The sequence below is a fragment of the Ascaphus truei genome, chromosome 9 (assembly GCF_040206685.1).
Source record: "Ascaphus truei isolate aAscTru1 chromosome 9, aAscTru1.hap1, whole genome shotgun sequence".
NCBI lineage: Eukaryota > Metazoa > Chordata > Amphibia > Anura > Ascaphidae > Ascaphus > Ascaphus truei.
In genome coordinates, this window is record NC_134491.1 from 42,314,272 (window position 1) to 42,333,932 (window position 19,661).

Below are 19,661 nucleotides of genomic sequence, written 5' to 3' on the forward strand. Positions count from 1 at the left end.
CACACGATATTGAAGTACTCATTTATTCCGCACGGTAAAAAAAGGTGTTATAATTTATATTCGCGCAATTTCGATGAAAAGCACTAAAGCCGCAGACAGGTAAATAAAGGAGCGTTCTAAGTTTGTCTCTTATAGTGCTGACTGCGCACGCAGAGAATGCAGAGAATGCACAGGCACAGCGAACGCCAAGTGAAGGCGACTTGCCCGTGGGACCAGTGTGACAGCGCAAACCACGATCTTTATCACCAAAAGCAGCACTGCTACCGCTAGAGCTTGTTACCTGCGGCGACTATGCCACCTAGTGGCCATTAAATATATACTTTCTGCATCTCCTACTGAAGGTGCAGTTCCATTGCTCTATTTTTGCACCAATTGCCTTTCCATTTCCCCTTTTCATCCTTTCAGGCTTCAAATGTTCAAAACCATGAAAAAATTCTTCCAAACGGAAGGTACATGGTAAAAAATGCAGAGACGGCGTTACTTGGCTAAGTGCTTTCATTAAAAGGCGAATCCAATACACGAGGCTAAGGCAGGCACAATAATTGTGTTGACATTAATTAGATAAATGAGATATTAACGTTCGGATAACACATTTGACAAAAAAATAAATAAACTGGCGCCTACAAACTAACTGAAAAAACCTGACCATATAAAATGTCCAGTCCTGTTGAGCCAGGGATCTTCCGGTGAGTCTTGATGGTTGTCTCACAACATGTGAAAAGAAAACCAGAGACCAATTAGCGAATAACTATGAAATATAATGAGTATAAAAACTGCTGATGTGACAAACATAACACTGCACAGCACCTTGTAATGGGCCAAAAAGAAATGACTGTTTAATAAAATACACTAAAACACACACACACACACGAATATTTGACTTATGGACACTGCTCCGGAAATAGGGAAAAAATTGAAATCCTACTTACAACAGGTAGGAATCAAATGGGCAAAGTAAATAGTTATTTCCCACAAGGCAATGTCCACACCATTAGGCTTCCTGTCTTTCACATGGAGCTAGAAAAAAGGGGTGAAGGCGGTCACAGCAATAGAAGTCCAGCCCAGGAGCAAGTGAAGTTAAAATCAGCTTTAATATTACATGCTATACAGCATGTAATATTAAAGCTGATTTTAACTTCACTTGCTCCTGGGCTGGACTTCTATTGCTGTGACCGCCTTCACCCCTTTTTTCTACTTGTATCTGCTTTGGCTGGCGCACGCAGGCATTCACCACGGACTCCCAAGTCTGAAGGACTGACGTCATCCCCCCTCCACACGTGTGGACGCGCCGGAGCGCATCATCGGCTGAGAGGCAACATCGCTCCTCCTCTCGGTAGGAAACGGCGTGTACGGGTGAGCAGACAGCGGTTCCCCTACGTGGACATCGTGTCGGCGTTCACCTTGGAAGGAAGACGCCGCAGCCATCCGCATCACGGGGAAAGTCACGCCAGAGGAAATCCTTCAGCAGTGTGGAACAGCTCACCGCAACCACACACAGGATACCTAAGACACCGGGCAGGGTAAGGGCAGCAGCTAGTGGCCTCAGGAGGTTCAAGAGTGAGGTGTCCCTGGACACTTCATTTCCTGCACCCGGTCACTATCGGCACAACGGGCCCCCCGCCCTGGGTGAGTCTAATCCTTATATTTTGAAGATTTCATTGTGTCCTAATGGTGAATTGCTACATACTTTTAGTGGATTGAGTTTTTTTCTCCCATACCCTATTATACCTGACTTTGGCAGCATCAGTTGTTTTGGGTTCACTCCCATATTTTCTAGTTTCACATGGAGCTGGTTACGTCGCCACCGCGTGTACCGCCACTCCTGAGGCCTCGTTCAGGGTGCCAGCTGCAGGACTCGGAGGGAGGCAGTGCTGCAGTTTGCTGGGCGATCTGTGTTTATCCCCCAGCAGACTTTTCAGCGTTGGGGAGGGGGCGGGGTTACACACAGTAGGGTAATTAGTATCGAGGTTGCAGTCATGAAATCATTCTGAAGAATGATTTCATTGGCTGCCTAGGTCCCAGTGACGCTGCTGCAGCTCCAAAAAACGAAATTTTCGTTTATTGAAACTGTAGTCAGCTTCAACTCCTGGCTTCGGAGACAGGGCGGTTGCTACCCTGACAACCAGTATTCAAATTGAATACTTTGTTTCTCACGGCAGCACGCCCTCCCTCCGAAGCCAGCACCCTGAACGAGGCCTGATGCTCTCTGATAGTAACACTGTCTGGGCTAGACTTCCCCACTTTGCTCGCATGCAGCCGCTCCGCGTACAGACCACAGGGTTTTTCAAATTACCTGAAAATTGAAGGGAACCGTTTAGGGATGTCCGGGGAACCCCAGTTGAAAAACAGTGTGTTATTAACACAATCATCGCATGTTTTTCAGGGAATCTTTAGGAAGTTAAACAAAGCAACTAACAGGAGCAGAAAATACTTCGCTCAAACCGACTGCTTGAGAGTAGGAATCCATTCAATTTTTCAGTCATTTGTCACATGTGAATAGCTGCACTTTATGACTATGTTACCAGGACCTTCCTAAGGATGCAGGTATTCTGCAATATTACTTAATCCCTAAATACCACACAACAACATTAAAGAGAAATGTGTGTCCTAAAATATTAAGGAGAAATAATACTCAACAGTTAAGCCAAGTTGCAGATGAAGCATAAACGTATTTTCCTGCAGCTGCTCTCAGTCTGTACGGGGATAGAAAAATATTTTCCAGAGTTCGTCGTCTTCAGGATTTTACGTTTTTCATCTTTCCTAGGAGAAAGATAATTACGTGCAGTGTGCACTATCCTGCTGCATCAATGTATTGTGAACACTGCTGCAGTCACCTACATGTATACAGTCACCTACGGTGTTATACACCTGCTATACAGACCAAAGTTTCTGGATGTCTCTCTGCTATATCATCCTGGATGGCCCTCCGTCGCCTTAAACTCAACATGGCTAAAACAGAGCTCCTCATAGTTCCTCCCAAACCTGGCCCTACTACCTCCTTCCACATTACTGTTGGAACTACGATCATCCACCCAGTAGCCCAAGCACGCTGCCTAGGGGTCACACTCGACTCCTCTCTCACATTCGCCCCTCACATTCAAAACATTTCTAAAACTTGTCGCTTTTTCCTCCGCAATATAACAAAGATACGCCCTTTCCTCTGTTGCTCGACTGCTAAAACTCTGACTCAGGCCCTCATTCTCTCCCGTCTTGATTACTGTAACCTCCTGCTGTCCGGCCTTCCTGCCTCTCACCTGTCTCCCCTAAAATCTATCCTAAATGCTGCTGCCAGAATCACTCTACTCTTTCCTAGATCTGTCTCAGCATCTCCCCTCCTGAAATCCCTCTCCTGGCTTCCAATCTAATCCCGCATCTCACACTCCATTCTTCTCCTCACTTTTAAAGCTTTACACTCTTCTGCCCCTCCTTACATCTCAGCCCTAATTTCTCGCTATGCACCATCCCGACTCTTGCGTTCTGCTCAAGGATGTCTTCTTTCTACCCCCTTTTTATCTAAAGCCCTCTCCCGCCTTAAACCTTTTTCACTGACTGCCCCACACCTCTGGAATGCCCTTCCCCTCAGTACCCGACTAGCACCCTCTCTATCCACCTTTAAGACCCACCTTAAGACACACTTGCTTAAAGAAGCATACGAATAGCACAGTTAACATTCTGAACACGATACATAAAGCTTGGCCCCCTGCAGACGCACTTACCAGAACTCCCTCCTCCTGTCTCTGTACGTTCTCCCTACCTACCAATTAGATTGTAAGCTCCTCGGGGCAGGGACTCCTCTTCCTTAATGTTATGTTTGTCTAAAGCACTTATTCCCATGATCTGTTATTTATATTATCTGTTATTTATTCGATTACCACATGTATTACTACTGTGAAGCGCTATGTACATTAATGGCGCTATATAAAGACATACAATACAATAGTCACCTACGTTGTGTTATACACCGGTTTACCTGCACTTCTGTGTTTCATTTGATAAAAAAAGTGGGATACAGTACAACATATTTTTTTTTTTAAATATCTTTTTTATTAGGGTGTTTACAGATACATTTCATTTTAGCATATTATATTTACATGTACATAGATCATCCTATAACGATACATAGTCAATACATATTTGCGATACCCATTTTTCTTTTTCGATTTTTTTTAATGGGCAAAAAAAAGCCACATTTTATATTTTTTATTGAGAATGATAACTGCAAACAATTGTGTTTTGGAGGAATGTTAATAAGATAAGACTAGAAATACTTTCCCTATTGTAACTAGGTATCTCCCTCAGCAAGTCTAGATCAATCATTTCAACCTCTACCACTGCCAGACTGCGGCGGAAGCACGTGTTTTCGTTTTGTTTGCCAGAGTCCAATATGGCGCCAGAGCCCTTTGCTTCCAGTCGCGTGCTGATGACGCGATTTCCGGCCTGCAGGATGGAGCTGCGCGCGGAGCTGAGCGGCCGGGATGGAACCCGCCGCCCCTTCCAGGTGACCTGCGAGCGGACGCTGCAGGGGATGGTGTCCGGCCTGGAGCAGCTGAAGAGGGAGGTGTCGGCCGTGCTGAGCGAGCTGGTGCTGCAGGAAAAGGGGGAGAGGAGAGGAGCCGGAGGGCAGGAGTCTGCAGGTCAGTGCAGGGAGGAGGGAGTGGAAACACAGGAAGGGAGAGGGGTAACAGGATGAGAGGGGTAACAGGATGAGGGGGGAGAGGGGTAACACAGGATGGGTGGGGGAGTTGTAACAGGATGGGGAGGAGGTAACAGGATGAGGGGGTAATGCAGGATGGGGGGGAGAGGGGTAACGCAGGATATGGGGGAAGAGGGGTAACAGGATATGGGGGGAGAGGGGTGACAGGATGAGGGGGGAAAGGGGTAACAGGATGAGGGGGGAGAGGGGTAACACAGGATGAGGGGGGAGAGGGGTAACACAGGATGAGGGGGGAGAGGGGTAACACAGGATGGGGAGGAGGGGGTAATGCAGGATGGGGGGGGTAACACAGGATGAGGGTGTGGAGAGGGGTAACACAGGATGAGGGGGAGAGGGGTAACAGGATGAGGGGTAACACCGGATGGGGGAGGAGGGGTAACACAGGATGGGGGAGGAGAGGGGTCACAGGATGGGGGAGGAGAGGGGTCACAGGATGGGGGAGGAGAGGGGTAGCACAGGATGGGGGAGGAGAGGGGTAGCACAGGATGGGGGAGGAGAGGGGTAGCACAGGATGGGGGAGAGGGTTAGCACAGGATGGGGGAGGAGAGGGGTAGCACAGGAAGGGGAGAGGGGTAGCACAGGATGGGGGAGGAGAGGGGTAGCACAGGGTGGGGGAGGAGAGGGGTAGCACAGGGTGGGGGAGGAGAGGGGTAGCACAGGAGGGGGAGAGGTGTAACAGGGTGGGGGAGGAGAGGGGTAGCACAGGAGGGGGAGAGGTGTAACAGGGTGGGGGAGGACAGGGGTAGCACAGGAGGGGGAGAGGGGTAGCACAGGATGGTGGAGGAGAGGGGTAACAGGATGGGGGGTTAGGGCGAAGGGTAGAGCAGGATGGGGGTGTAGGGCAAAGGGTAGAGCAGGATGGGGTGTAGGGCAAAGGGTAGAGTAGGATGGGGGGTAGGGTGAGGGGAAGTGCAGGATGGGGGGTAGGGCGAGGGGAAGTGCAGGATGGGGGGTAGGATGAGGGGAAGTGCAGGATGGGGGGGTAGGGTGAGGGGAAGTGCAGGATGGGCGGGTAGGGCGAGGGGAAGTGCAGGATGTTGTGGTGGGGTAGGGTGAGGGGAAGTGCAGGATGGGGGGTAGTGTGAGGGGAAGTGCAGGATGGGCGGGTAGGGTGAGGGGAAGTGCAGGATGGGGGGTAGGGTGAAGGGAAGTGCAGGATGGGGGGTAGGGTGAGGGGAAGTGCAGGATGGGGGGTAGGGTGAGGGGAAGTGCAGGATGGGGGGTAGGGTGAGGGGAAGTGCAGGATGGGGGGTAGGGTATGGGGAAGTGCAGGATGGGCGGGTAGGGTGAGGAAGTGCAGGATGGGGGGTAGGGTGAGGGGAAGTGCAGGATGGGCGGGTAGGGTGAGGAAGTGCAGGATGGGGGGTAGGGTGAGGAAGTGCAGGATGGGGGGTAGGGTGAGGGGAAGTGCAGGATGGGCGGGTAGGGTGAGGAAGTGCAGGATGGGGGGTAGGGTGAGGGGAAGTGCAGGATGGGCGGGTAGGGTGAGGAAGTGCAGGATGGGGGGGTAGGGTGAGGGGAAGTGCAGGATGGGGGGGTAGGGTGAGGGGAAGTGCAGGATGGGGGGGTAGGGTGAGGGGAAGTGCAGGATGGGGGGTAGGGTGAGGGGAAGTGCCGGATGGGTGGGTAGGGCGAGGGAAAGTGCAGGATGGGGGGGCGCCGTGGGGGTAACGCAGAATGGGGGTGCACGATGGGGGTAACGCAGAATGGGGGTGCACGATGGCGGTAACGCAGAATGGGGGTGCACGGTGGGGGTAACGCAGAATGGGGGTGCACGGTGGGGGTAACGCAGAATGGGGGTGCACGGTGGGGATACCGCAGGATGGGGAGGGGGCAGGGAGAGGGTTAACGCAGGATGGGGAGGGGGCAGGGAGAGGGGTACCGCAGGATGGGGAGGGGGCAGGGAGAGGGGTACCGCAGGATGGGGAGGGGGCAGGGAGAGGGGTACCGCAGGATGGGGAGGGGGCAGGGAGAGGGGTACCGCAGGATGAGGAGGGGGCAGGGAGAGGAGTACCGCAGGATGGATGGGACAGGACATTATCTAAAACGTATGAAGTCAAACAAAAAAAAAAGAGACCAAGAAACATGAGCTGTTGCTTTAAGTATTTTAATGCTTAAACTTGGGAGCCACTAAATGCATTAAAGTGATTTGACATTTGGGCAAATTAGATAGTTTCCACACCAAAAAAAGGGAATATTCTGTGAGTTTAACAGGTAGTGATGAGATTTTTCACTTTTTTGGTTAGATGATGAGGAGGATGAAGAGGAAGATAATCCAGAGAATAAAACTCGCGCCAATGGCCCCCCTTCTAAAAGGACAAAAAAAATGGGGGTACAGAAAGGACTTTTGGATATTGAAGAAGGAACTCAAAATAAACTCCCAGATATTTCTATGTAAACTCTGCACTTCAGGAGAAAGCACCGGAGATATTCACTTAGAAGGCTCTGTTCTCACAATGATGACACCGGCTTTTTCTCCAATTGCTGGTATATAATGTATATAAACACACAGAAATTTGTATCATCTGGTACTACGCAAATGTAATCATTTTTTGTTTGAATTTGACCAATTATGGTAAACACTGTTTCTAATGAATGTTTTCAATCATATATTTCTTGGTGGAAGTTAATCTCCTAACTGCCCGTTTATTGGGATGGGTTTCATTTTTCTAACCAGAGTAACAGACATTCAGGTATTGGGATAAACCCGTCTTTTCTCGCCCTTTCCAATGCTGCTTTTATTTGCGCTTGCCCTGTGATTTTAAGCACATTTTATTTTTTAAGAGCAGGGCACGCTACGGGGTAAAATACTATCCAAAGGTTTAAGTGACAAAGGCGCTCCAACACTGAATCCCTTCAGTATTGAAATGTATGCAATAAGCAAATAAACAGGATAGGGCAAGGCGGTATATAAGATGCTGCTTGTAGTAAAGTCCCAAGACAGACCAATAATCCCTGAAGGGCAAGATGTAAGGTTGAAAACCCCCAATCAAACCCTCATTGGGATGGTTCTTGGACTCACAATAAGTATTCAAAGAGAATAAAGAATAGTACTCACAAATGCCCCTTTCCAGTGTCCTGATAGGCGTGCAGCCAGATGAAGAGATGCTGGTCTAGGAGAACAAAAGGGAAAAAACTAGCGCACCGCCAAGAGTGGGTCCCAAGCCAATGTGTTTAAAAAAAAATCTTCTTTATTGATCCATCTTAAAAGTGGAGGTTAACACCCTCCTACGCGTTTCGTGTAAAAGTACACTATCAAGGATATAAAGTGTACTTTTACACGAAACGCTTAGGAGGGTGTTAACCTCCACTTTAAAGATGGATCAATAAAGAAGATTTTTTTTTTAAAAACACATTGGCTTGGGACCCACTCTTGGGCGTGCGCTAGTTTTTTCCTTTTTGGGGTAAAATACTAACTTGAGTTCATTTCATTTCGGCTTCTGGGAGGGATTGGTATTTTAATCTTTACAGTGTCCATATGACATACAGTACTTGGTGCCTGGTTGAGGTCATGTGATTGCGCCTGGAGTGGTCACATGACCAGAAGTCCGGCGGCTGTGAAGGTTTACACTGACCAGTAGATAACAGCGTGTATCCTCAGGTTGATATTAACCAATGGCATCCCATCAAGGGACATCATTTCTACCAATTATTACTGATTAGTCTGAGGACTGTGTCCACCTGGCAGAGGTACTATAATTTCTGTTATAAATGGAGCATTACTTATTAAAGTGTATTGGGACAACTCGCACGCATCTCCATGGTAACGGGTAGTCACATTAATGTCACTGGCCAAAAGACTAAGGGGCCTGTCCTGTATACGCTGGGGATGCAGCTTCAGACACTTTTGTACAGAGGGTGAAATTACAATGGAATTTCGCCTGAAAGTTATGTTTTCTCTTTTATAACATTGACCGTGCAGGCCGAGCTATACATAGAATTGTGTAGGCCCAGTGCGTCCCTGCTCATTAAAGATTACTATCTGTCTGGTGCCAGAGGCACAGGGAGGTATACAAGGGGCTGACACTGGGATTGGAACTCGCTGAGGCTCCCGCATCACAAGTACGTGAATTAATATGGAATAGTTAAAGATTGTATCAGGTGCAAAAGGGGAGAAAGGGTAAATGGGCAAACAAAAGAAAGATTCCCCCCTGAATGCACTCAGATCAACTTATATATGTGTAGTGGTAAATTTAAAATAATTGTATTAATATCTCTAATTTAAAATAATAATTGTACAGAGGGGAGTGGTAAACAAATCCATGGCCACCCCCAAAAAAAATGGCACACCAACACGAATGTTAACTTTATTAACCGTGTTATATACGTCTACGAAAAAAAAAAAAGGGGAAAGTAAAATTAAAAAGAATACACCTAAGCACATTGGTATATAGCCTCAGTCCGAAGCAACCCCAGCAGAATTAAGCACAAACCTATTGATGGAGTGCGCTTTTATCTATAAAACCGGCAGTCTCAAAATTGGGTACACTGTCGATACTGAATCTGGGGGGTGTATTGCCAAGGGAAAAAATCATAAAATACCAATATGAGCTGCATCTATACAGCCAGGCGATAAGGTGCAATTGTGTAAATACTCTCATGGGAACACAAAAACTTTTTGTGTTCCCATGAGTTTTTAAATATTTTTGGATAACTACCGTAATGTGTTAATTGATCCTAGCTAAAAGAGGCTATAACTTGATACGGTCATTGAACCGTGCCTCAGGGCCATCACTGAGCACATTTTGTGCGAGCCCTTTTCAGGACATGTGATCTGGCTAGTTGAATATTTTACTGTATAAGGTTAACAGAGTGATTTTGGATGTGCTGATATTGTGATCGTACGCCGATTTGTGTATTTACACAATTACACCTTATCACCTGGCTGTATAGATGCAGCTCATATTGGTATTTTATGATTTTTTCCCTTGGCAATACACCCCCCAGATTCAGTATCGACAGTGTACCCAATTTTGAGACTGCCGGTTTTATAGATAAAAGCGCATTCCATCAATAGGTTTGTGCTTAATTCTGCTGGGGTTGCTTCGGACTGAGGCTATATACCAATGTGCTTAGGTGTATTCTTTTTCATTTTACTTTCCCTCTTTTTTTTCCCCGTAAACATACAGTATATAACACGGTTAATAAAGTTAACATTCGTGTTGGTGTGCCATTTTTTTGGGGGTGGCCATGGATTAGTTTACCACTCCCCTCTGTACAATTATTATTTTAAATTAGAGATATTAATAAAATTATTTTAAATTTACCACTACACATATATAAGTTGATCTGAGTGCATTCAGGGGGGAATCTTTCTTTTGTTTGCCCATTTACGTCCTTGTAGATTAGTGAAGAAAATTAGTATATCCAGTGACCATGATGTGCGAGGTACCACTCATTTCCAGTCTCTTGTTTAGAATATACAGTATATATATTTTATAGTATTCATGTTAAAGAATGTTTGTACCTCAGCAAAAGGTTTAAAGATTTAGCATTCACACAGTACCATTTTTTTAATACGAACATATGCTGAAGGACAATGAGACAAGCAGACAGTTAAGAGTTAACGTTTTATTCTTGTCACAGTGCAATTTCTTTCCACAAGCGGTTTCTTTTTTTTTTAAAGCCCCCAAAGCCTCCTTGTTTTAAATAAAGTACTAATTCATAGTAGCTACTTCCTGCATAATAACCGGCATTCAGGAGACAAGTCATGGAAACAGTATTCCCTTTAATAATTCTGCTCCCAGCTGCCTGACACTCTGAATGTCAAACATCGGGTATATTGCTCCCAGCTTTCCTCTTACAAATTAAATATGCATTACAGTTTTCCTAATTGACAGCTCCAGTTTCTTATAGTGCGGGGATGTGATATGTCATTATACAGAGATTATTATCTGAAGGAGAACAGTACATTGGATATAAACCCATTGATCCCTGAAGGGTCCTTCTGTACAGTACTCCTGCATGCTGCAGTAGTAAAGCGAACATTGAGTAAGATCATGACCTGACACCGAGTATATAGCACAGAGGCCGGTGCACAGGCACAATATGACTAATTCAGGAGTGTATTCAAAGGCCGTTATTCTCTTAGTCAAAGTAAAGACGTAGCCAGGGGACACTATCGCCAATGATAATCCAACATAGCCCTGTATAACTTTGAATATCAGAGTTTCCACAGGACTCAATGTAGCTATTGCAATATATTCTAACACTTCCCCCAGACAAACAAAACAATGAAGCTGAATACACCAGTAATTATTTTACTGTCTAGTATGAAAATATAGAAACCTGGTGTTAAATATTTGTACCCTTTTCTGGGGGATTGCCCCATTTAAAGCAGAAGTGGTACCTGCTTTGTTGGTACGTATCTCCTTGGATGTGTTAGCACTGCCATGATGTAATCCCACAAGGTACTAGCTGCAACGATCTGGCTTCGTTTGCAAATAGGAGACCCCTCACACAGCAGAGACATTGAAGCTGCTGGTAGTGGTCTGGTATTCCTATTCCAAACCTGCAACATTTGCCAGCTGTATCCCAGGCTGGGAAAATCCAATCCTATACACCCATTCACAAGCCACAGCAGCTTGAAGAATTAACCAATGAATTCCACGGAGCGTGTAAATGCTCTGAGTACGGGAAATCTCTGGTGCTGCCGACTGACCGGTTTCGGGCTGCAGAAAAATGGATTTAAAACCTCCCCATCCTAACAGGACAGGCTTCAAGCACAGAAGGTTACGTTTGTGTGGGTGTGTCTCGATGACTAAAGTTAGGAAACACTACTGTATTGCTGCCTACTTAGCCAAGTGCTCCTTAATGTCTCCATCACAAAAACGTGTTTCTGCAAAACATTGCCATTATTCACATAACGGTTTTTGATACACACAAAATGCATAATATAAAAAATGATATGCCAATGCAAAGATGTTTCTGCGACAAAAATATATTATTAATCGTATTACTTGCAGAAAACACCATTTCCCGTATAGGACACAGATACATTTACAAATGTGTAAAACTTGCTCTTATGTCTGAGACCCATACCTGCTACATCAGTTATAGTTGTTTTAGATGCACCAATGCATGGCCCCTTTGTAAATGTGTCCGAGAACAAACGTGTATTTTCCCGAGGCTACCAACTGGAGGTAAAAGGTGCATTCAGACCCAAATCCCTTAACCTCGTGCTGTGAAGGGGGGAGGGAGGGGTGTAGTTACAAGCGTATCTTGCCCATATTCCGATTGTTAATAAGACACACAGTGAATACATTGCACCGGGCGTTCACACCTGGAGTATTTACCCAACATCTACAAATTAACTAAACCCTGAGAAAGCCATAGTAAAGAACAATTCCCTCCAAAACCAGGATCCACCCCCCACCCAAATATCCCAATATGAAATATTTAAATATGCCACCCAATATTAAGGACCGACTATATTTGTATGTTTAGACAGAACACCGTTTGTTATAATTCTAGATGCTTTGTTCACAGTGAAAGCAATCAGAACTGTAATACAAGTAACAGCCGCAGTGCAGGTCCCGTACGTACAAGTGGGGGATGTTTATATAATAAACCAAACCACTATTGTACCTTTAATTCTCACAGGGATATTTAACCCTTTGCTCTGCTTGTTACCTCCGTTACACCCATTCGAATAATTGTATATCCTTAATGTATATTGCACATAAATAAATGTATATATGCCTAGATTTGTAGCAGTAAGAATACAACCGTGTTTATAGCAGCTGTACTAAGAAAAATGGTAAAAGAAACTTTGAAACTTTCTAGCCTGGGCTGTAAGCTTTGAATTGGCAGGGTTCCTGTGCAATATTACTGTTATATAAATACAGCTCGTTACATTTCTCTTGCACCTGATGTTCACTGATCTAGTAAAAGTAAACAAGAGGAAAATTATATTATTCCTCAAGACATCGATACAATATTTTTGTGGAAAAATACCAGGCAGGCCCTGGTTACAAAAAAAATAATCGAATGTCTCCGCTTCCCGAGAGCATTAAAATAGAAAAACTTAAACCCGGCTCGTGCTGCTTTACATGCGCTTGGTTCACATGTGCTCATAATTGCCTCCGATTAATGCTACACTCTTGTAAAGTCTGGGGGAAAAAAGTCCTATTTAATCATTTATAATGCGAAGCAACTCCGTTACCAAATAACGTTCAGTGCTCGTTATTATCTGCAGCACTATGTAATGCGCTTTAAAAATAAATAAAAAAGCCCATGGAATTTAAAATTAATAGCTTCACGCAGGAGTCGTGAGTTTGATCATTTTGTTTCACTAGATTTCTATTCTGTGAAATAATTAGGACTTGAGATCAACTCCAGGCTTCAAGATATCCCTGCTTCAGCACAGGTGGCTCAATCAGTCCCAGCTTCAGCACAGGTGGCTCAATCTTTGATTAAGCCACCTGTGTTGAAGCAGGGATAGCCTTAAAACTTGACCTGTTGGGGGGGGGCCTGAGCACTGGAGTTGCCCACCAATGCCTTAACCCATTAACTGCTAAAGCCACCGTCCTGCATCTGCCATGTGTTTCAGACACCAGGCAGAAAAAAGGGTTCAAAATGAATGTCCCCCTGTAGAATCGAACTTAGAACAAAATCAGTTATGAATTCATATCTTCCGATGAACACTGTCAGATCACATTGACTACACTGAAGTGGCCATGTTCGTTAGCGTGCAGAACACAACAATGGTAGATACACTGTTTCACTTTAATATTTCTGATTTAACACCTCCTGTGCCAGGGACTCTGACACTGGGTTAAATTAACAAGAATCACTGATCATGAAAGGGGGCAAAATCTGGAAACGCAGAGAGAAAACGGCACTTTCATAAAGTCTATGATAGGTTTAAATAATAATAATAATCTCATGATTCTAAAAAATTGTTTATCCAAAAAGGCGGGTCAGGCAGGTCTTTCCTCAACTACTTTGCTGCCGAACAGGACAGCACTGCATCGCAGGACCCCGGCAGCAAAGGGGTTAAGAAGAGACAGTTTTATATCCATTTCCTGTGCCATGTGTCCGCTGCGGTTTGGTTTCCTGATCCATGATGAAAGAATTCTGCAGAGCTAAGTGTCAATCAACTGCAATCGGCTAATCTGATTGGAAGCTTTAACAAGTGTCTGGTGACGGCTGCAGATAACGGCCACGCATATGGGAATGATGCAATAGCCAACAGATTTGGGGTCAGCTCTTGTGCACGAATAAAGAAACAGGAACACCTGAAAATAGGGGATCAGGAAGAGGGTAGCCCACAGCCAAAAAGGTAGGGAAAGCAGACAAGCTTTTAAGGAGTGTGTCCAGGTTGTTCCTTTGTGGCGTTCTTGCGGCCGTACGTGCTCCAGGACGAGTGTGTTGTAAGTTTCATTAATCTCGAAGACGTAGTAAAAGGCAGCAGCACTCAGAATGAGGTAAAGGCTCACACCGATCCATCCCATCCTCTGGCGGAAGTTCATCATTCTCCATGCTCTGAGTCTTCAAGCGCAGCGTGGAGAGGGAAGAGGAGAGATTATTAGGTGCATCTACTGCAAATATGGACTTGCAGTTACAAACTGGATTTGTACACCTTCCTGCAATTCCGCAAACGTGACAATTATACGCTGGAAGCTTACTGTGCACACTGCCATGGTCTATGGAATCCTTTCTGCACAGCACCAGCAAAAAACTTTAAAAGACAATGACCATACCCAATTACAAGTAGTGCAAAGCACACAGAGATAAAGTTACTTACCCGAGATCACGAGGCTGAAGCAGACGCAGCATACCACAACCGACTACTGCAAATAAGCCCTGCAAGCTAAACAGGATGTTCTCATATCACATCAGCTATCTTCTGATCGTAAAGTCACATGGTAAAACGGCTTGCAGCACAGAAAACACTTCTCTATCCATGCTGATATCTCCTAGTGTTCCTCACTATACAACACAGCAAAGACATGACGCAGCATGTTAGAGCGCTGACAGCTCATTGATTACTGCAACCTGCACCTTGCCTCAATAATCAACGCATTACAGCACCAATAAGTACCAATTCTGGGTGGTCTTGCAAGGACTGAAAATAAAGTAGTGATGCTGGAATACTGCAGAACAATCCCTTTAAAAGGTTGTTAGCTGATGTAATTTTTAAAAGGGTTTCCACTCTCTGTACAGAACCAAATACCACGAGCCCTGCATGTTATGCTCTTCCACTTCCATGGCTTAATCTTCATCTCCTAGCTGAACTTTACATATGACAGGATAGCAAAGCAGACTTGCTATCTTCCAAGCCATTGTGTTCATAAAGACCGTGTTGCCACCATTCAGATCCACATGTGTTTAGCGAATGTCTGATTACAGACAGTTTTTAGACTTGTTTCATCTTCTGCATCTCTATACCTGTCGCCTAAACACAGAGGGATCCTGTCTCGGTGGGTGCTGGGCCCTTTCTTCCCACTTCTCTCTTCCCCCCCCCCCTCCCCTTCTCTCCCCCCCCCCTCCCCTTCTCTCCCCCCCCCTCCCCTTCTCTCCCCCCCCTCCCCTTCTCTCCCCCCTCTCCCACCCCCCTCCTCCTCTCCCACCCCCCCTCCCCTTCTCTCTCCCCTCCCTCTCTCTCCACCCCTCCTTTCTCTCCCCCTCCCCTTCTCCTTCTCCCTCCCCTTCTCTCTCTCCCCCTCCCCTTCTCTCTCTCCCCCCCCCTCTCTCTCTCTCTCCCCCCCCCTCTCTCTCTCTCTCCCCTTCCCTCTCTCTCCCCCTTCCCTCTCTCTCCCCCTTCCCTCTCTCTCCCCCCTTCCCTCTCTCTCCCCCCTTCCCTCTCTCTCCCCCTTCCTCTCTCTCCCCTCCCTCTCCCCGTCCTCTCTTCCCCCCCTCTCTCCCCCCCCTTCCCTTCTCTCTCTCCCCCCCTTCCCTTCTCTCTCTCCCCCCCTTCCCTTCTCTCTCCCCCCATTCCCTCTCCCCCCCTTCCCTTCTCTCTCCCCCCCACCTTCTCTCCCCCCCCCATTCCCTCTCTCCCCCCCTTCCCTCTCCCCCCCTTCCCTCTCTCCCCCCCCCACCTTCTCTCTCCCCCTTCCCTTCTCTCTCTCCCCCCCCACCTTCTCTCTCTCCCCCCCTTAGCTCTCTCCTCCCCTTCTCTCTCCCCCCTCCCCTTCTCTCTCTCCCCCCCATTCCTCTCTCCCCCCGTCCCTTCTCTCTCTCCCCCCTTCCCTTCTCTCTCTCCCCCCCATTCCCTCTCCCCCCTTCCCTCTCTCCCCCCCCCACCTTCTCTCTCCCCCACCTTCTCTCTCTCCCCCACCTTCCCTCTCTCCCACCCTCCCCTTCTCTCTCTCCCCCTTCCCTTCTCTCTCTCTCCCCCCCTTCCCTTCTCTCCCCCCCCTTCTCTCTCACCCCCTCTCTCTCACCCCCTCTCTCTCACCCCCTCTCTCCTTCTCTCTCTCACCCCCCCTCCCCTTCTCTCTCCCCCCCTCCCCTTCTCTCTCTCCCCCCCCTCCCCTTCTCTCTCTCCCCCCCTTCCCTTCTCTCTCTCCCCCCCTTCCCTTCTCTCTCTCTCCCCCACCTTCTCTCTCTCTCTCCCCCACCCACCTTCTCTCTCCCCCCCCTTCCCTTCTCTCTCCCCCCCTTCCCTTCTCTCTCCCCCCCTTCCCTTCTCTCTTCCCCCCCTCCCCTTCTCTCTCTCCCCCCCCTCTCTCCCCCCCTTCCCTTCTCTCCCCCCCTTCCCTTCTCTCTCCCCTTCCCTTCTCTCTCCCCTTCCCCTTCCCTTCTCTCTCTCCCCCCCTCCCCTTCTCTCTCTCCCCCCCTCCCCTTCTCTCTCTCCCCCCCTTCCCTTCTCTCTCTCCCCCCCCTTCCCTTCTCTCTCCCCCCCTTCTCTCTCTCCCCCCCCTTCCTCTCTCTCCCCCTTCCCTCTCTCCCCCCCTTCCCTCTCTCCCCCCTTCCCTTCATTCTCCCCCCCCCCCTTCCCTTCTTTCTCCCCCTTCCCTTCTTCCCCCCCCCCTCTCTCCCCCCCTTCCCTTCTCTCTCCCCTTCCCTTCTCTCTCTCTCCCCCTTCCCTTCCCTTCTTTCTCCCCCTTCCCTTCTTTCTCTCCCCCCCCCTTCTTTCTCCCCCCCCCCTTCCCTTCTTTCTCCCCCCCCCCTTCCCTTCTTTCTCCCCCTTCCCTTCTTTCTCCCCCTTCCCTTCTTTCTCCCCCTTCCCTTCTTTTCTCCCCCCCCCCTCTCCCCCCCTTCCCTTCTTTCCCCCCCCCTTCCCTTCTTTCTCCCCCCCCCTTCCCTTCTTTCTCCCCCCCCCCTTCCCTTCTTTCTCCCCCCCCTTCCCTTCTTTCTCCCCCTTCCCTTCTTTCTCCCCCCCCCTCTCCCCCCCTTCCCTTCTCTCTCCCCTTCCCCTTCCCTTCTCTCTCTCTCCCCCTTCCCTTCTCTCCCCCCCTTCCTTCTTTCCCCCCCCTTCCCTTCTTTCTCCCCCCCCCTTCCCTTCTTTCTCCCCCCCCCTTCCCTTCTTTCTCCCCCCCCTTCCCTTCTTTCTCCCCCCCCTTCCCTTCTTTCTCCCCCCCCCTTCCCTTCTTTCTCCCCCCCCCCTTCCCTTCTTTCTCCCCCCCCCCTTCCCTTCTTTCTCCCCCCCCTTCCCTTCTTTCTCCCCTCCCCCCTTCCCTTCTTTCTCCCCCTTCCCTTCCCTTCTTTCTCTCCCCCCCTTCCCTTCTTTCTCTCCCCCCCTTCCCTTCTTTCTCTCCCCCCCTTCCCTTCTTTCTCCCCCCCTTCCCTTCTTTCTCCCCCCCCCCTTCCCTTCTTTCTCCCCCCCCCCTTCCCTTCTTTCTCCCCTCCCCCTTCCCTTCTTTCTCCCCTCCCATCCCTTCCCTTCTTTCTCTCCCCCCCCCCTTCCCTTCTTTCTCCCCCCCCCCTTCCCTTCTTTCTCCCCCCCATCCCTTCTTTCTCCCCTCCCCCCCCTTCCCTTCTTGCCCCCCCCCCCTTCCTTCTTTCTCCCCCCCATCCCTTCTTTCTCCCCTCCCCCCCCTTCCCTTCTTTCCCCCCCCCTTCCCTTCTTTCTCCCCCCCCTTCCCTTCTTTCTCCCCTCCCATCCCTTCCCTTCTTTCTCTCCCCCCCCTTCCCTTCTTTCTCCCCCCCCTTCCCTTCTTTCTTCCCCCCCCCCCTTCCCTTCTTTCTCCCCCCCTTCCCTTCTTTCTCCCCCCCTTCCCCCCCTCCCCCTTCCCTTCCTTCTCCCCTCCCCTCCCCCTTCCTTCTCCCCTCCCCCCCCCTTCCCTTCCTTCTCCCCTCCCCCTTCCCTTCCTTCTCCCCTCCCCCTTCCCTTCCTTCTCCCCTCCCCCTCCTTCTCCCCTCCCCCTCCTTCTCCCCTCCCCCTTCCCTTCTTTCTCCCCCCCCTTCCCTTCCTTCTCCCCCCCTCCCTTCCCTTCTTTCTCTCCCCCCCCCCTTCCCTTCTTTCTCCCCCCCCCCTTCCCTTCTTTCTCCCCCCCCCCTTCCCTTCTTTCTCCCCCCCCCCCTTCCCTTCTTTCTCCCCCCCCCCCCTTCCCTTCTTTCTCCCCCCCCCCCTTCCCTTCTTTCTCCCCCCCCCCTTCCCTTCTTTCTCCCCCCCCCCTTCCCTTCTTTCTCCCCCCCCCCTTCCCTTCTTTCTCCCCCCCCCCTTCTTTCTCCCCCCTTCCCTTCTTTCTCCCCCCTTCCCTTCTTTCTCCTCCCCCCCCCTTCTTTCTCCTCCCCCCCCCTTCTTTCTCCTCCCCCCCCTTCTTTCTCCTCCCCCCCCTTCTTTCTCCTCCCCCCCCCTTCTTTCTCCTCCCCCCCCCTTCTTTCTCCTCCCCCCCCCTTCCCTTCTTTCTCCTCCCCCCCCCTTCCCTTCTTTCTCCTCCCCCCCCCCTTCCCTTCTTTCTCCTCCCCCCCCCCCTTCCCTTCTTTCTCCTCCCCCCCCCCTTCCCTTCTTTCTCCTCCCCCCCCCCTTCCCTTCTTTCTCCTCCCCCCCCCTTCCCTTCTTTCTCCTCCCCCCCCCTTCCCTTCTTTCTCCTCCCCCCCCCTTCCCTTCTTTCTCCTCCCCCCCCCTTCCCTTCTTTCTCCTCCCCCCCCCCCCTTCCCTTTTTTCTCCTCCCCCCCCTTCCCTTCTTTCTCCTCCCCCCCTTCCCTTCTTTCTCCTCCCCCCCCCTTCCCTTCTTTCTCCCCTCCTCCCCCTTCCCTTCTTTCTCCCCTCCTCCCCCTTCCCTTCTTTCTCCCCTCCTCCCCCTTCCCTTCTTTCTCCCCTCCTCCCCTTCTTTCTCCCCTCCTCCCCTTCTTTCTCCCCTCCTCCCCTTCTTTCTCCCGTCCTCACACTCCCTCTCTCCCCCCTTTCTCTCTCCCACCTGTCTCGGGGGATGCTGGGCCCTCTCTCCCCGGCTCCGCAGCTCCCTCACCGGGGACGGGCCAGGTTCAGCTCCCCGGTCGGCCTCTCATCTGACTCCGCAAACCTCCAGGAAGCGGCGCGTGACGCACCGGAAGTGGAGCGCTGACTGGCTCTTGCCTGAGTGTGAAACAGGCGGTGGCCATCTTTGATGTGGGCGGAATAGCTGATATTTAGGAGGACTCGGTCATCAAAGCTTGGACAATCAAATACACTTGGGAACATTAATGTGCCTATTATAAAAATGATTATGTATACAATATAAATAGATGTATCTAACATATATTCCCTTGTAGTGGATAAATAAAACAAGCCTGGCTAATGCAGATAACGTGAAAAAGCCGCTGTAATTAATTATAAGCCCCGATTTTGTGTTATTTCATACTTTACTCTCCTGTCAAGAGTGGTCCCACCCTTACCAAAAATGGCCGCCGCCGACTTCCTGTTGAAATGACAGCCCTCGTGATCGACCAGCGGAACCGGAAGCAGTTCTGAAGATCAGTGAGGCTGTTGCCTTCTCCTTAGCAGCAAGCAGCGCCCCCTGCAGGTGCGGAGGTACCAGGAAGGTGTGATGTGTGTTCTAGCTGCAGTCCCACC

At 49.3% G+C, this 19,661-nt stretch overlaps 2 protein-coding genes across 4 annotated transcripts; one reads left to right on the forward strand and one right to left on the reverse strand.

Moving 5' to 3' along the window:
- Window positions 1-4,369: 4,369 nt before the first annotated feature.
- Window positions 4,370-7,310, forward strand: GON7 (GON7 subunit of KEOPS complex). Its single transcript, XM_075613106.1, has 2 exons — window positions 4,370-4,634; window positions 6,961-7,310. The coding sequence occupies exons 1-2, from the start codon at window positions 4,385-4,387 to the stop codon at window positions 7,110-7,112; spliced, it is 402 nt and encodes a 133-aa protein (XP_075469221.1). The 5' UTR covers window positions 4,370-4,384; the 3' UTR covers window positions 7,113-7,310.
- A 6,112-nt stretch (window positions 7,311-13,422) lies between these two features.
- Window positions 13,423-19,197, reverse strand: LYSET (lysosomal enzyme trafficking factor). 3 transcript variants are annotated; one of them, XM_075614490.1, is made up of 3 exons: window positions 19,027-19,191; window positions 14,463-14,528; window positions 13,423-14,206 (listed from the first exon to the last, which is right to left on the reverse strand). In XM_075614490.1, the coding sequence occupies exons 2-3, from the start codon at window positions 14,492-14,494 to the stop codon at window positions 13,801-13,803; spliced, it is 438 nt and encodes a 145-aa protein (XP_075470605.1). In that variant the 5' UTR covers window positions 14,495-14,528; window positions 19,027-19,191; the 3' UTR covers window positions 13,423-13,800. The 3 variants fall into 3 exon arrangements, with proteins under 3 accessions (XP_075470605.1, XP_075470603.1, XP_075470606.1); XM_075614488.1 differs by lacking the exon at window positions 14,463-14,528 and having other exon boundaries at window positions 19,078-19,197; XM_075614491.1 differs by lacking the exon at window positions 14,463-14,528 and having other exon boundaries at window positions 19,027-19,187.
- Window positions 19,198-19,661: the final 464 nt, after the last annotated feature.